Genomic DNA, 16,080 nt, shown 5'->3' on the forward strand with positions numbered 1-16,080 from the left:
CACCAGGGACCAAACCTGGCCTGCAACCCAGGCATCAAACTGGTGACCCCTTGGTTCACAGGCTGAGGCTCAATCCAGTGCCATACCAGCCAGGGCTAGGGTGTATCTTTTTTGAAAGAAATATTTTTAGAGAGGAGGAGAGAAACATCAGTGTTTGCCTCTCAAGCGCCCCCTACTAGGGACCTGGCCTGCAACCCACACATGTGTCCTGACTGGGTATTGAACCAGTGACCCTTTGGTTCACAGGCCAGTGCTCAATCCACTGAGCCACATCAGGATATGTCTTTATACACACTGCAGCCAGACTTCTCTTCCCCTCTCCTTGTGCTCATTCCCTTCTCCAGTTCACAGTGTCCCCACGCAGTTCTGACTGCTGGACCCTTGCTGGGCTAGGGGCAAATTGCCCAAGCTCATTCACATGCTTAAATGTAACAACGAATAATAACACTTTGGCAGGTAAATGCCTGGTGCTCTCATAAAGAGGTTATTTATTTCATCTCATTGAGTCCTTACAAGCAGGCTTATGAAAATTGGTGCTTGTCACTCCAACTACCGGGGACACTGAGGCAAAAATGACACAGCCCTTTCAATGCACAGCTGGGATTTGAATCCAGGTGTTTCAGCTGGGAACCTGGGGTCTTTGTCATGGGCTGCACCACCGTGTTTGTTTACAAGTGCCACCTGGACATGCCCACACCTGCTTGTGTACACCTAGTGCAACAGAGTCAAGGACACGTCTGGGCTGGTGGCTGGGTTCCCCTTACATGCATGCACACACACCCTGACACACCCAGACCGAGTGTGCAGTTTGAACACCACTTTCTGACTCATACGCATCCTCAGGTACCTCTCGTACATTTTCCCCTGCCCCCCGCCCCCCGCCCCCAATAGCTCCGGCTTGGAATCTGCAGACGCTGGAGGTCTTCCTAGTCCTCTGTCTCCCAGGGGGGAATGAATGTGGCTGTCCAGGCAGTGGCAAAGGGAGGAATAAAGGGTATAAAGGGGCCCACTGGGTGCCTTGCAGGCTGGTGTGCCGACCCTTCAAGGGTCAGGAGAATCTGTCCTATGGCTCTGTGAATGGCCACACTTGTCTCCTTTTGAGAGATGAAACTCCAACACGAGGACACTCAGAGACAACTATAGGAAGGACAAGACTTCAGGATCTCTTCTGGCTTGTGTCCTCTGACATCCTGTCCCCTAATCTGTACCTGGGTGTAGCTGTGCTGGGAGGAGCTGATGTCACCCCATGGGGGCAGGAATTGCGGGGTGGAGACTGTTAATCCCCAGTCTGGCCAGCCCAACCTCTGCCCAGGGTGCCCACTAATTTCCAAAGCAAACAGCAGGCAGTGCTGGGCCACTGCCGGCCTAATCTGCTTCCTACCAGCCTGGGGCTCTCCAAGAGGCCTCCTGGTTCCCACGCTCTGAGCCTCAAAGGAAGGGGATATATGTCCCTTCCACTCTACGCATTATGGTAGGGACAATCCCTACCTACAGAGAGCTAAAAAAATCACCCCTTACTGAAGACTAAAAAAACACCTTTGCTAAAAAACACCTTTGTTAGGTCTGTTGTGACTGTGCCCCTTTAAACATGACACCTTTGTGTAATGTACAACTTGTGCAATGCTATATGGAGGCACTGACGCCCAAACCCTTGTATGGTTTAAGATAATTTTTATTGAGGTGCGAGAGGCGGGGAGAGGTGGGGGCAGCTACAGCCTCCCAAGCCCCACCAGGGGGAACAGAACCCCTCCCTGTCTCCCACCTTCCAAATGGCTCCCCCTGTACTATGGGGGGGACTCTGTGCAAACTCTGCCCCAATGGGGTGGAGGGTGGGTGGAAATGGTAGCAGCTGGGGCTGGCAGCGGTGTTACTGGGCGCTGGGTGGCTTGTAGGGCTCCAGGAGGAGGGCAGAGAAGGTGTTGACCTTGTCTGCCCCACGCACCTCATGGGGCAGCAAAGGCAGCTTCACAATGTGGAAGTCTTCGTACAGGTCCTCCATCTGTGGCCAGGGCAGGGGGCAGAGGGCAGAGGTCAGGGGGCTGGATGCAGGACAGGGACAGAATACCGGTAGATTGAAGGGATTAGGCTGGGGGCCTCCCAGGGTCAGAGGCTTCACAGGGTCACAGGGTCACAGGTAGGAGCACCAGTGAGGTCAGAGATCCCTGGGCTGGACCTCCGGTTCCCCAGGGCCAGAGGTTTCCAGGCCAGCCTTGCCACAGTCCTCCAGTGCTGAACTGAAAGGAGAGGTCTGAAGTAGGGGTGAAGGGGTAGGAGGCTAGGGCAGAGGTCAGAGGTTGGATGAAGCACAAAGAGCATGGAGTAAATGGCTGGCAGGCTGTGGTTAGGCTGGGCCCGGTCCCCACTGCCAGGATCAGAGGTGTAAGGGCTGGGTGGGCAGCTGGGCATGCACACCTGGTCCAGGTACTTGGCCTGGATCTTGTGGCGGGCCTCACACATCTTGCAGGGCTTCTCGGGGTCTGGGAAGACAAGCTGGTTGACAATGATGTTGTGTGTGTCAATCTTGCACTTGGCCAGCTCCTGGATCAGCCGCTCTGTCTCATACAGGGACAGGAACTCAGCAATGCACACGCAGATGAAAGTCGTCTGCTCCTGCAGGGCATTGAGAGAGGATAGTGAGGGCCAGGTGCTATCCCTATCCCCAAAGCCTCTCATTGTCCACCTGTCCCATGACTCACAGGGTCCTTGAACTGCTCGCTGACAGAGCGAATGACGGGCAGTGTCTCCTCCAGCTTTGAGGCCAGTTGGTCTGCATTCATATCCCCCAGGCCCAGCATGTTGCACATCTGGGGGAAGGGCATGGGAGGGCTTGAGGCTTACACCTGGGGCTGTTATACCTCCTGGGTTGGGGGCTTGCTAAACACCCAGGGTGGATGGCTCCTAACACCTCCCAGTGTTTAAAGGTGTGGGCCCTTGAGCAGCCTGGAGGGGTTGAATCCCAACTCTGCCTCTTTTGGGGGACCATGGCCAGGTGGCTTGACCACCTGAAGGCTTAATTTCCCCATACGTAGACCTTACCTCCAACAGCCGGTATGCTAGATGAGTTCATACATGTCACATTCTCAGAACAGTGCCTGGCACAGAGTAAGTGCTCTACAAATATGACTACCTGAAGCATAGGTCCCCACTGGGGGACCACACACACCACCTACGGGCTGGGATGTGTATATAAGTGTGTTTGTCAAGTTGTCATGCTAATAATAATAAATGGTAACACTCACATGCTCTCCATTAGACAGGCAAGGAAGGTGAAGCCCAGAGGAATTAAGTGACTTGCCTCTGTCACAGTTATGTCACACTGGAGTGCAAAGCATTTGAACCTGGGCCACCTGGCTGTGAAATACATGCTTTCAAGCTCTGTCTGGGGCACCCAGTAGGCGGAGGTGGAGACACTAAGTCCCCTAGTGGGGGGAATAGTCCTCCCATAATGAAGAGCCACCCCCCCATTAGGAACTGTGGACCCAGAGGGACTGTGTGTGGGAAAAGCCTTTGTTACCACATATCTGGGGGCCTGGGAACTGGCTCCCACTCAGGGGACACCTGGATGCCCTGGGGCCCTGCCTGCCTGTGAGATGAAGGGGCTGATCTGGTTCTTGATCTGCATGAGGCGGCCTAAGCCCCGCTCCACGATGGTGGGAAAGTTCAGCAGCCTCAGCGTGTGGCCCGTGGGCGCCGTGTCAAACACCACCACTGAGAAGTTCATGCCCTTCACAAGCCTGCAGGGAGATGACGGTCAGGCCCACTCTGCTCCTTCTTCCATCCCAGCCCCAGGCAGCACTAGCCCGCTGGACCTGACCTCATGACCTCCGCATAGCTCATGGCCTCGTCGATGCCTGGGAAGGCGCTCATGGCTTCCTGCATCATCTTCTTGCCCATGCTTAGCATGTTGTCCTCCTCAAAGAACTCGTCAGGCAGCTCTGCCACGCCAAGGCTGGGGTCAATCTCCTGGGGGGAGGTGGCAAGGGATTGAGACTCAGGATGCTGCTGCTGCTATTCCCAGGGCTTTCTCACCTGGGTGGGCGCCAGGGGAGCCCGTAAAAGGCCCCAACCTTGGTCCTGCATCAGAGCCCTCAGGGAAGAGACTGGGAAACTCCCTAGGTATCATGGCCTTCCCTCAAGCACTAAGGTCTCCAGATTGCACAAACAGTCAAACTATTTCAAAAACAGATGGAAACTATGAATTTCGATCAGTGCCCCCAGAGGGAAGCCAAAGCCTGCTGCAGGGCTTTTGTCAGCTATTTCCCCCACCCAGGCCCCCGACGGCTTCCAGATTATTCCTCTAATGTGAGTCTTCCCTCACCATCTCATCTAATGGTGCACCTGCAGCCCCCACTGCCCTGCCTTCCTTTCTCCTTAACACCCAGCCTTTCCTCACATGACTTACTCATCACTTTTCTCAACTCTCCCCCAAACCAGAATGTCAGTCCCACAAGGGCGCCAGAAACTGTATGGTACACAGGAGGCCCTCAACATGGATGTGTAGTCTGCAAAGGTATGACCACCCCCGATGTCTCGGGCCAGTCCTGGACTTGATGGCTCGTTCTCTATCCTCCTATGGCACCTCATCTTGGTGGCTTCATGGGTCCTGTGATGAAGCTCTCCTCACTGACCTTGGAGGTCCATTTCCCTGCATGGAGCTTGCCTACCCATCACCCCCAACCCCCATCACACCCAATTATACCCTTGATGGGTTATTCCTAGTCACTGCATCATCTCTGAGCTCACATACCCCATTCTCTGACCTGGGCCTCTTTGCCTCCTGTCTCAGTTATTTAAACCTCTTTGGGCTACCTTGTCCCCTCTCCCCAGACCCCAGTTCACTGTTGGTGTCCCTCTTGGCTGGCACCCATATCCAGTCCAGGCTCCATAGGTTGCTGCTACAAACACTCCCTTTTCCCTCTGTGGCTGGCAAAATCCCCATCCTGGTTATTGCTGGCTCTCTGGTGTGGCTGCACTGAGCTGAACATCAGGGGAACACACCTGACAAATAGTTCCCACCTTGCTCCCTATTTCTAATCACAAACTCCTATGGGGACTTGGCAGCCAGACAATCTACCCTCAGGAGTGTTTATGTCACATCTTCAAACTCTCCTCAAACCCCTCTGTTCCATTTTTTCCTTGTTCTCTGTTGAGACGTGTGCCTCACCTGGGTCTCAAAGACAAAGAAAAGCCCCTGGCTGTCAATACCCTTATCTCTGGGAAATGTCCCAGTCCCCCTGCCTTGCCTCCCCATCCCCAGCCCTGAGAAGCCAAGTCATGGGTCTGTGCACTGGACGGAGCTCATTCCCACCTGAGGACAGTCCTCTGCTGGCATCCTCACTCCTTCCTGCAGTATCATTTGTCCCTCCCCACTGTTGGAGCATTTACATTAGCAAACAAATATACTCCAGCAGCTCCTTTCTAAAAAAAGAAACCTTCCTTAACCCCTCTTTCATTTCCCTCCTGTGATGACTCCCTTTCTCAGCCCCCATCATGACAATCACTGTCTCCACCTTCTTGCCTCATGAACTCCAGCCTGGCTTTTGCCCCCCACTCCCAGGGTAGTCCCTTTAAAAGTGATATGCCTGCAGGAGTGGACAACCTCTTCCTGCCCAAGTTCCTTTGTCCTCCTGAAGACCCGGAGCCCATACCTTCTGGCTTTCTCACCTGGCTGGTGGCTCCTTCTTGGCCTTCTTCACTATTGAACCCTAAATGCAGATGTGCTCTCAGACTGTTTCTGGGCCTCTCTGTTCTCACTCTCCTTCACTTACACAGCTTTAAATACCATCCTTGGGGCCATGGCCCCCAAATCAATGTCAACTTCTTCTCAGCTCCAGGCTCACATGTTAAACACTTAGATGTCCAGTGGGCACCTTGGACTCCCTGCAGTCAAAATGGAATTCCTGATTTGTCTCTTCTAAACCTGCTCGTGTCCTAGTCTTCCCCATCCCAGCTGCTCAAGAGCCAACTAAGAGATGCACTTAATTCATTTCTTTCCCTCACATTACAACCAAGCAGATGCAGCACTTTATTTCCAAGCAACATCCTGATCTAGCCATTTCTCCCCCAACATTCTTCCTCCATCATCTTGGCTGCTATCATCTCTTGCCTGGTCACTGACCCAAGCTCCTTGTTAGTCTCCTTACTTCCAGCCTCAACTTGCAATCTGGTCTCTGCATGGCAGCCATATAGCATTTCTGAAAAAATGAATTTGGCTATGACATTGCTCTGCTCAAAATGAACAGCTTCCTATTAAACTTGGAAACAAAGCCAAACTGCTCCCAGCAGCCTACAAGGTCCTACACCATGTGGCTCTGACTGACCTCTCTGCTACCTCCCTCCCCTTGCACACCAAGCGCCAATCACTCTGGCTTCCTTTCGGCTCAACAACCACTCCTCAGTCATTTCCCTCTGGGTATGGTGAAGAAGGGGTGAAACTGGAGAGACAAAGGATGTAGCCTGGGCAAGACACTGTAGTTGATGGTAGGTGTTCACAGGAAAGGCCTGAATGAGCCTCTGCTGGAGTGGAGAGCTAAGCCTTACTCTACTCACCATAGCAAAGAGGTTGTCATAGCCTTTGACCTTGGTGGGCACCTTGGAGAACTTCTGGTCAAATGCATCGGAGATGTTGTGGGCTGGGTCTGTGGAAATGATCAGAACACTCTCCCGCCCTTTGGACAGCTGGACTGCCAGGCTGCAGCTGGGCAAGGAAAAGGTCGAAAGGCAGAAAGTAAGGGATCAGTCTGAACTTTCTAGGTCTGCATGGGGTGATGCAGGGCCCAGAAGCAGGGGCCTTGAGAGTATGGGTAATTGTGGGATCAAGCCTCAGTACCTTCAGAGGGGCCCTCTTAAACCTCATCTATGACTGCTGTATCTGGCTAGAGTGGTGACGTTCAGTCTGGCCTGATGCCTACTTCTTTGCTGGCATAGAGTGGCATGGTCCGGCTGTTCAGTCAGCATAGATAAGGAGGTCCCTTGCACGTCCTCAATGCTAAGCTAAGGAGTCCTCTGAACCTTCTGCTAAACTCAGGATGGTTCAGTCCATTTGCCCAGGATAATTTGCCCCAGGGATCCCTCCCCCCCCTACCACCTTATTGGAATACCCTAATCATGTGCCCTTACCCCCTTCTCCCACCCCCACCCCATCCCCACGTGGGCATAATGTAGCAAGGTTCACCAGACTAGGATGGCTTGCTCCGGTGCCACTCCCCCTACTCTGAGCTCACTCTGGCGTGATCCAGTTGATTGGGACATCTAAGTGCTCTGATGGCCCCCGTGCACTGGGTTCAATGTGGTTCGGTCCCTGAGCCCCAACGCGGATGGTCCAACTCAGAGGTTGCCAGGCCTGCATTCAGGAGTTATCTTCCATTTGTTCCAGGAAACTTCAGGAGAATACAACTCGGAAGACCCCGGCCCAGCCCCCATGTCCGGCTCAGGGTGGAAGAGCCGGTCACTGGCCTCCCCTTTGCCCAGTGGTACATCCCACCGGTGTTCCCGGCCCCTGCCACAGCCTCTTTACCTGCAGGTGGTCTTGCCAACGCCACCCTTGCCCCCGACGAATATCCATTTAAGGCTACGCTGCTCGATGATGTTGCTAAGAGTGGGTTCCAGCGGCTCCACATCAGGCGCATCCTCGAACTCTTCTGTCTCAACCCCCCACCCGGCCACCCCTGCCGCCATCTTGGAACCGGCTCACGTGACCAAGCGGAGCGCACCACACAAAGCACCTACAGGGGAAATTCCTTATCTTATCTCCGTCAGGTCTAGGGACCGGAGTTAACTCCCTTTAGCCTGACTTTTAGGCGCGAATAGAAGCTATATCTTCAATGTTTTCGTTTTCTAGGGTTTGCCTTGTCAATCTGTCGACTATGTTTCCTCAAAGACGCCCCCTGATAATTAACTTATTGGCACGTCCCAGAATACTCCCCTTTACTGATTGGGCTCTGTCCCGCAGCTCTCTTCTCATTGGCTACGTCTTTTTTTTTTTTTTTTTCACTTTTACCAATCACTCTCACGCCCCGGTAGCCTCCAACCTCTCCTTAGCAACCAGCCAAACACCCAGTTCAGGCCCTTTCGGAGTTGCATCCCAGGTCCTCCCTGGCCGGACTCCATAGGCTCAACCTCCTGTCGGTCTTTCCCCCACTATACTCTAGATTGGGTCCCAACCCCCTCTTAGGTCCGTCTCCTGTGAGCCAGATGGCTCCTGACGCAAACCAATCCTAGACGAATTGTTGTTTAGTTGGCTGAAGACAGATCCCGGAGCTGTGAGTGGGCCAGAGGGAGAACACTCCAGTTGTGAGCAAAGTCTGCAGACCCTTACCCAGTGCTCCCTGAACCCCCATGGGGTCAAACTAGGGCAGGGACTATACCTGCAACTGCGCTCCTTGTCTTGGAAGTGACCCTATTCCAGAAAACCTCCTCGCGGTTTGCTCCTTGTGGAAGGGAAGACTCCAGCGAATTCCGTTTGAACTTCTGCGCTGGGTAGAATTACAAACTGGGGCCCATGTCCTTGGCGGACACTCTTAAACTAGGGGACTCCAGTTTAGAATACCTACGGCTTCATCTGAGTATTCTAGCCCATAAAATAATAACCTGATTCTCAGCTGGGGACCACAGCTCCACAGAGCTAGCTGTGTCCGCATTCCCAAATGAGAGCTCCATCCCAGAGATAGGACCCCAACCTAGAACACTCTCGTTTCTAATTCGGGGATCCAGGCTCTCTATACCTAGTTAGGGACCTATGTTCCAAGGTGTCAGTTGAGCACACAGCCTCAAAGGGAATGGGATACTTCTCACTGAGGTTATCTCTGGTTCCAAGAAGGGGATTCTAGTCCTGGAAATCTATGCGACCCCAGTCCCAAGCGGAAGCCTCACTCCGGAGAGCCAGCTACGGCCCTAGACGATGGCCTCATTTCCCGGCAGTCCGTGTCTGCGAAACGCCTGCCCAGGTCTGAGCTGTTGGGTCAGCTGCGCCAGATTTTACCCCTTATTCGTCCCGCCCCTCAGGTCCCGCCCCCATTGCGGACGCTTCGGGGCTAGATCGCTCTTCCCGGCATGCACTGCACGGGACCTGACAAGTCGGGCGCCCAGCGCGGGGCCGAGCAACCTTCCCGGAGTCCTTTGCGCGGCACCTAGTGACAAAATGGCCGCCCGAGGGAGACGGGCGGAACCTCCGGGCCGGGAGGCCGCGGGCCCTGCGGCGGGCGGTGGCGGCGGGAGCCGATGGGCTGAGTCGGGGCCCGGGACATCGCCTGAGAGCGGGGATGAGGAAGTGTCGAGCCCGGTGTCTGGTGGCGTGAACTTGTTCGCCAACGACGGCAGCTTCCTCGAGCTGTTCAAGCGGAAGATGGAGGAGGAGCAGCGGCAGCGGCAGGAGGAGCCGCCCCCGGGTCCGCCGCGACCCGATCAGCCAGCTACCGCCGCCGCCGCGGGTCCTGGGGATCCGAAGAGGAAGGGCGGCCCGGGCCCTACGCTCAGCTTCGTAAGGAGCCGCGGGGGTGGGGGCGGGCGCCAGGGCCTTCCTTGGCAGGGAGAATCGGGCCCAAGAGAGGGGATCGGGATCCAGGTATACCCTCCAGTCCCGATGAGGGGGCATCCAGGTCACCCGCTGAAGATGCGAAACCTGGATTCCCGACGAGAGAGGTTTGGGGGCGAACTTGGGCACTCCCGTAGCCTGCTCGCGAGAACCGGGAGCCGGGGATGGGAAACTAGGGAACTAAGGATTCCTGTTTGAGTGGTACTGGAACTGTGGATACCGGGACAATGACCCACTATTAGGAACGGGAACAAACTCAGATGTAGAGTCTTAAGATGCGTTTGGATTAGGGACTCAGATCTCTTACTATTACCTCAAGAAATTTGCTAGGCTTCCCTGAGTGTCGTTTGTCCAGTGTGTCTGTTGAGCACCTTACCTTGTGTTGGGCATTGTGCTAGGTGTTGGTTAGGCCTTGGTGAACATGACAGAAGATCGCTGCTTTCCTGGAGCATTGGGGATGGCCTACCTTCTTTTTTTTTTTGTATTTGGGAAAATGGACATCATCTTTTCTGATGTGATAAGAGTTCATTGAAGCCATCCTGGAAAAGTGGTTAGCATGGGGCCTGTCTTACAGAAAGGGCTGAACCAGTCATTTTCAGTTGGGGATGATCTTCCCGTGAAGCAAAGTGTGGAGACATTTTTAGTTGTCAAAACTGGGCGGGGGGAGGGGGAGTGCAATTGACATCTGAGTGGAGACCAGGGATGTTGCCCCATATTCTGTAATGCATAAGGCAGCCCTCCTCACGCCCCCACCCACAGCAAAGAATGATGCAGCTCCAAAAGTCTTTAGTGTAAGATTGAGAAGTTTTAGGCTAAATAAATGGTATCTATATAGATTGTTCACTCTGGGCTTGTTTTGTCTCTGGTGTTGAGATCAAGTCCCCATAGTGTGGAGAAAGAAGTTTTGACTTGAGAATAACAGACTGGGGGTCAAGTTTCTTTATCCACCAAAAGTAGGTGTGAGATTAGTCCCATCAGGGCAGGTCACTTAATGCCTGGTTGAGGGGTGGAGAGGGATGATGACTGTCAAGCCTATTGCAGCCGGTGGGGCACCGGAAGCCATCAGTCAGTGGGAGAACATGGAGGACCAGGACAGAAGTCCAGAGTGAGACTTCTGTTTGAGGAAGGGGAAGTGTCAGGAGCTGGGTTGGTGTGAGAATGGTATGGAAGACAAATGCCCCTTCTTGAGTGGAAGTAGCAGTAGTTATTATTGCCTTTTTCATTGTTCATTGAAGGGCTGTTGGGAAAGCACCCTCAAGAGACCAGGCCAGTTTAGGTATGGGGGACACAGTATTGCTTGGTGGTTAAGGATGCTGCTCTGTGGTTTGGACTCCCCTGATCCTGAACCCAGCTCCATCGTTTGCTGTCAGAATGACTGAGGGTACAGGCCTTTCCTTCTCAAAAATGTCTCCTTATATATAAAATGAGGATGGTTGTAACTGCTAAAGTGAAAGGAGACGATACATGCAAAGCACTTGGCACAGGGCTTGATGTACAGTAAGTGCTTAATAAAAGCCTGCGTGGTCACTGCTAGGGGAGGGTGAGGCTTCAGCATGGAGAGTGAGGATGAGCCCAGCCCCACTCATGTGAGGGTTCTTCTCACTCCCTGGGAGGGAGGGCCACCTGGGAGCCCACGACTGCCTGGGCATAACGGGCCCAAGGCAGGTGCTAAGAGTCGCGTGTGCTCCTCTCTGATTGCTGCGCAGGTTGGCCGGCTGGCGGAGCTGGGCGCGGAGTCGGGACGGGCCACCCGGCCGGGCTAGGAAGGTGTAGTGGGCCTCAGCGCCGCCAAGGGCGGGCCCGGCTCCTGTAACCGTTGCAGTCTTCTGTCCCTTCACCCAGGTGGGCAAGCGCAGAGGCGGGAACAAACTAGCCCTCAAGACGGGAATAGTAGCCAAGAAGCAGAAGACGGAGGATGAGGTGAGCCGGCTAGGTGTCTGGGGCTTCCCATGAGGCCCTTCCTTTCCAACCTCTGCACCTGGCTAATCAGCCATGTCCCTCCCTGTCTAGCATCTGGGCCTTGGATGGGGGTACTGGGTTGGGGAGGAGGGCTTTCAACAAGGTCCCCAGATAACTTGACCCTGAATGTCTTTACCCCAAACCCAGATCTCTGGGGTGGTGACACTGGGGGTGGTTCAGCTGTCTCAGGACAGTCCTGACTCCAGTTCCTGACCTTCTTGGCATTTCCTTTCCAACCTCCTGTATGCCCCTACAGGTATTAACAAGTAAAGGTGACGCGTGGGCCAAGTACATGGCAGAGGTGAAAAAGTACAAAGCCCACCAGTGCGGCGATGATGATAAAACTCGGCCCCTGGTGAAATGACCCCCTTCTTCTCCCGCCTGCCCATGGCCTGGGACTCTCTGCGATGTACATAACTATTTAATGCGGCAGCAGTGGCGGCAGCCTTTTCCCCCAAGGACTTAAACACAGAAGGAAACCAAGATGCTTCCCGCAGCCGTGGACAATTCTCCAGGACTCTTTTTTACCTTGAGCACTTGCCTCCTGAGACTTCATAGAACAGTGGTTTACTGTCCCCTTTCTCCCACCTCCTTGCTCTCTCTGGCTCTTTCTTGTCTTCCTTTCCTCACCCTCCCTTTCCTCTCCTTAGCCATCACTTCTGGGAAGTAAAGAACTTGACTTAGTGCTAGAGCTGTGTGATTGGTTTGCCATCTTTGTTCCTTCCGACCTAAACCCTTCCTTGCTGTGCTGACCAGAGCCTGGATCTGGCTTGGTGGTGGTGGCTGGGGGGGCTGGGGGGTGATGGGTGATGGGGGGTCCCCATCAGCAGACCTGGACCCTTCACCAGGACCCATTTCCTCCTACCCCTGACTGTACCCCCCTGACTGAGCCCCTGTTGTTCCTCATGTTCAGGGGCTCTTCACAGGCCCATTTAACTGGACTAAAGCTGTCATTCAGCAGATACTGAGCACCTACTGTGTGCCTGGGCTGGGTCCTGGGGCCCCAGAAGAGACCACTCAGGCTCTCTGTCCTTGTGGAAGGAAACACAAAAAGGGGAAGCCATTTTGGGAGGTGCCTGTCAAGATGTACAGGGTAGAGTCTGGGGAAGGGTGTCTATTTTCACTGACATCTGATCAGGGACCTGAGGGAGGTGAGGAAACGAGTTCCAGGAAGAGGGAACAGCCAGTTTAAAGACAGGAGGGAGAGTATGTGGAACTTTGAGGAAGCCTTTATCACTGGAGCCAGGTGAGTGAGGAGGGTGGGTGTATTACATACAGAACCTTTTATGTTAGGGTGAGAACTTGGAACTTCATTCTTAATTAAAAGAAAGAAGCCTTTTGGTGGTTTTGAGCTAAGAAGCAACCCTGGTGTGTCTTACATTTTAACAGGATCTGCCTGGTTGAAGTGGGGTTGGGGTGCAACCTGGGAGATGGGAGGCTGGGTCATGATCTGGGGAGCTAGGGTGCTGGGCTGTTGGCAGTACAGGAGGTGAAGAGGGCTAGGATCTGGATTCCACTGCAGCTGCTCTGTCCTAGCTATTTGCAGACCTTCCAGGGAGGCTGGGATTGGCCCTGCCTGGCTGTGTACATGATTAGGAGGATTACAGGGGTTTGTCCCACCTGTAGATATAACTTGGCATGTTAGGGTACAGAGTGTCCTAAAGGAAGTCTGACTCCCTAGTGTTCCTCTAATGCTCCTTGTACTTCTGGCCCCTCCTGGCCCCTTTGTTCATCCCGTTGGAGCTGGAATGTTTTAAGATGCCATTGCCTTTCAACCCCTGCTCAGGGGCTCCCAACCCCTAATAGACCTGGGGCTCCTGACATGGCCCCACCTTTTAGGCCTTCCCAGGCCCGAATGCTGAGCAGCTCAGCACTCCAGCCTGTCCTAGGGTCAGGTTCCTGTCTCCTATCAGGGGAGGAGCAGGACTTGGGGGATCATGGTGGTTACTGGGACCTGCAGAGGCAGAGGGAGGAAGGGCAGACTGCTGTGGTCCTGGGAAAAGGCTGAGATGGCAGCTGCTTGGCTTCAGACTCTGCCAGAATCCAGCCTGTGGGGATTGGGGTGGAACACCGTGGAGGTGACATTGTAGTTGGGGAGAAACAGACAATAAACAAAATAAAAACTAGAGTGCATCATACGGTTATACATTCTAGGGGAAAAAATAAAGTTTGAAATGGGCACTGAGATGAGAGTGGAAAAGAGGGCAATTTTATGTAGGTCAGGGATGGCCTGCCTCCCTGAGAAGGCAGCATTTGTCCCAAGTTCTGAAGGAGTTGAGACTGGCAGTGAAGACTTTGGAAGTGTTCCAGGTGGAACAGCAGGTGCAAAGACCCCAATCTGAAACCATACCTGACTTGAAGAGGAGGCAGCAAGTAGGCTTTGGAGCAGGAGACATATCCCCTCTCATCTGCTAATACACAGTAAAGCTTGTCCGGTTTATTTTCCACATTGGCTCAAAGTGCTCTTCCCACTTTGGGAATGCTAAGCTGGCCCATGTGTTGACTTTAGCCTTGGGGATGTAGAGTGTGTAGCCAATAGAGCCATTTCTGTTCCTCCCTCAAAGCCATCAGCAGTGACTGGATCTTTAAAAAACACATAAGGGAGAAAGTAGGTCGCCTCTGCAGCAGCTCAGCCTCTAGTTTGAAGTGTCAAGAGGCAGGAGGAGCTGATGGAATCCTGTCACCTCCCTTCATGGTGCTCACCAGCTCTGAACAGGAAAATCTGAAAGGGGAGGAAAACCAAATACCAGGTTTTGGTGAGTCACATAGCCCCTTGCTTCAAACTATTCTGATACCTGGAGCTGTGTGATCTTGGATAAGTCACTAAGCCTTTATGTGGTTCAGATTCTTCCTCTATAAAATAGGGGTAAAATGCAGAACCATCTCTAGAGTCAGATTCAAACACAAGGGCAACGTTCGTATAGTAATGTTAACCCTGACATTATTGCAAACAACTGTCAATTCTGGGTGAAGCAACTGGCTTCTGTTTGGTGGTTGTGTTTGAGAAATGCTGAGCTTTTTTATTTTTATTTTTTAACACAACTGTTGAATTTAGTAAAATCCATGTATGCAGTGTTTAACAGACAAAAAAAATGTACAAATTCCTCAACATTCAGGCAATGAACTCTATTCTCAGAAGTGTTTTGCGAGAAGACCAAATTCTTTGCTCTCCCTCCAAAAACGACAACAAAAAACTGTTTATACTTCTGAAAATGATGCACGTATTATGTCACCTCTCAAGAACAATCCTGTTGAGATCCCAAAACCTTCGGAGAGTGAAGAAAACCTCCAGAATGTAAAGACTCATCATCTTTAAACACGGGTGCAGTGTGGTAACATGCTCAGGCAGGGAGGTAAAGTGATAAGCGTTTGTCTCCTATCTCAGATTCATGGTTGGGCATCAGCTCCTTGAGTTTCATTTGCCCTGAGAGCTTCTACATGAAGTAAGTTTGTTGTGTACATGGCTGTTCAGAGAATTACAATGGGAAATCTCCTGACTGGCGGTAGGTGCTTAAGAAATGGGGGCGGGGAGTGGGGGTTGCCCGTCAACACACGGGCTGGAGAGAAGAAAGACTTCCATCAGTCCCAATACTGTGAGCCATACAGGCAGCAGGGGCCACATTATTCCACCCCCATGCACGCTTCCCTGGAGGCTTGCACAGAGTCCCTAGAAACTGCGTGTTAAAAAAGGAGGTGAACCTTCATAAATTCTTTCCTGCGTCTCTAACCCTTATATGGGGTAGCCCCCCGCCCTAAGCAGAAAACTACCTGTCCTACGCTCTCCGGAAACCTCCAAACCTAGTGTCAGCCGCTCAGCCTAATTGCTCTACGCCCACCTTCAGGGCTCTCCAGATACCTGGGTTTTGAGCTCGTAAGCCCGCGCTCCAGGCTGGAGGGAATTTGTAGTTCAGGCAAGTTCCAGCGCTACTGAAGGCCGTTGCGCAGGCGTAGGCAGTGGCTCTGGGCACGTGTCTCAGGTCCGAAGTTTGTCCAGCCTAGCCAGCTGAGGTGGGAATCCCTGGAATCCAGCCGTCAGGCTGGGGCTCGGTGTCAGTGGACCTTTCCCAAAAACAGTGCTCCGCGAGAGATGTCTTAGGTTCCTGTATTTTATGGACGAACAGAGCTGGGACTGACTTTGCCAAAGGGAGGTGGACTGAGAAACCGATCTCCTTCCTCCATGCTGGGGCAAAAATTGACCTTGTGCCTCTCTCAAAGCCAAAAAGTTTCTCGGGGCAGGGCTGGATTGTTCTTTGGGATTAGAGCATTAGTTGATTAAATTCAGTAAATATTGGTTTAGGGAGGGGCTGACTATAGTGAAAGGATGGCCTTGGGCTCCTCCCGGTAGATCCCATGTTATAAAAGAATTTTGGTGATGCTTACCTTACCTCTAATCCAGCAAACCACATATTTTTATACCTATTTGACAGGTGGGGAAACTAAGGCTGTGAGTGGCAGGAGGGAAAACTGGTCTTCCAGAGTCTGCAGCCCCACCCTGCTCTTAAGAGGAAGAGGGCCCCACTATGTCCTCAGACGGTGCAAAGGTCACAAAAATGTCTTCCTTCATGACCTGCCTCTGCCTAAATTTCCTG

General features: G+C 52.9%; 2 protein-coding genes across 5 annotated transcripts; one reads left to right on the plus strand and one right to left on the minus strand.

The window, feature by feature from the left end:
* Positions 1–1,654: 1,654 nt before the first annotated feature.
* On the minus strand, positions 1,655–7,900 carry GET3 (guided entry of tail-anchored proteins factor 3, ATPase). Of its 3 annotated transcripts, XM_045853579.1 has the most exons (8): positions 7,517–7,657; positions 7,175–7,342; positions 6,550–6,697; positions 3,815–3,963; positions 3,584–3,734; positions 2,697–2,804; positions 2,413–2,610; positions 1,655–1,999 (listed from the first exon to the last, which is right to left on the minus strand). In XM_045853579.1, exons 2-8 carry the CDS (start codon positions 7,249–7,251, stop codon positions 1,868–1,870), a joined length of 963 nt encoding a protein of 320 aa, XP_045709535.1. In that variant the 5' UTR covers positions 7,252–7,342; positions 7,517–7,657; the 3' UTR covers positions 1,655–1,867. The 3 variants fall into 3 exon arrangements, with proteins under 3 accessions (XP_045709535.1, XP_045709534.1, XP_045709533.1); XM_045853578.1 differs by lacking the exon at positions 7,175–7,342 and having other exon boundaries at positions 1,655–2,039; positions 7,517–7,900; XM_045853577.1 differs by lacking the exon at positions 7,175–7,342 and having other exon boundaries at positions 7,517–7,718.
* A 1,174-nt stretch (positions 7,901–9,074) lies between these two features.
* On the plus strand, positions 9,075–12,180 carry TRIR (telomerase RNA component interacting RNase). Of its 2 annotated transcripts, XM_045853698.1 has the most exons (3): positions 9,095–9,478; positions 11,375–11,452; positions 11,748–12,180. In XM_045853698.1, exons 1-3 carry the CDS (start codon positions 9,140–9,142, stop codon positions 11,853–11,855), a joined length of 525 nt encoding a protein of 174 aa, XP_045709654.1. In that variant the 5' UTR covers positions 9,095–9,139; the 3' UTR covers positions 11,856–12,180. The 2 variants fall into 2 exon arrangements, with proteins under 2 accessions (XP_045709655.1, XP_045709654.1); XM_045853699.1 differs by lacking the exon at positions 11,748–12,180 and having other exon boundaries at positions 9,075–9,455; positions 11,375–11,451.
* Positions 12,181–16,080: the final 3,900 nt, after the last annotated feature.

The sequence above is a fragment of the Phyllostomus hastatus genome, unplaced genomic scaffold (assembly GCF_019186645.2).
Source record: "Phyllostomus hastatus isolate PE091 unplaced genomic scaffold, TTU_PhHast_1.1 phas_contig_98, whole genome shotgun sequence".
Taxonomy (NCBI): domain Eukaryota; kingdom Metazoa; phylum Chordata; class Mammalia; order Chiroptera; family Phyllostomidae; genus Phyllostomus; species Phyllostomus hastatus.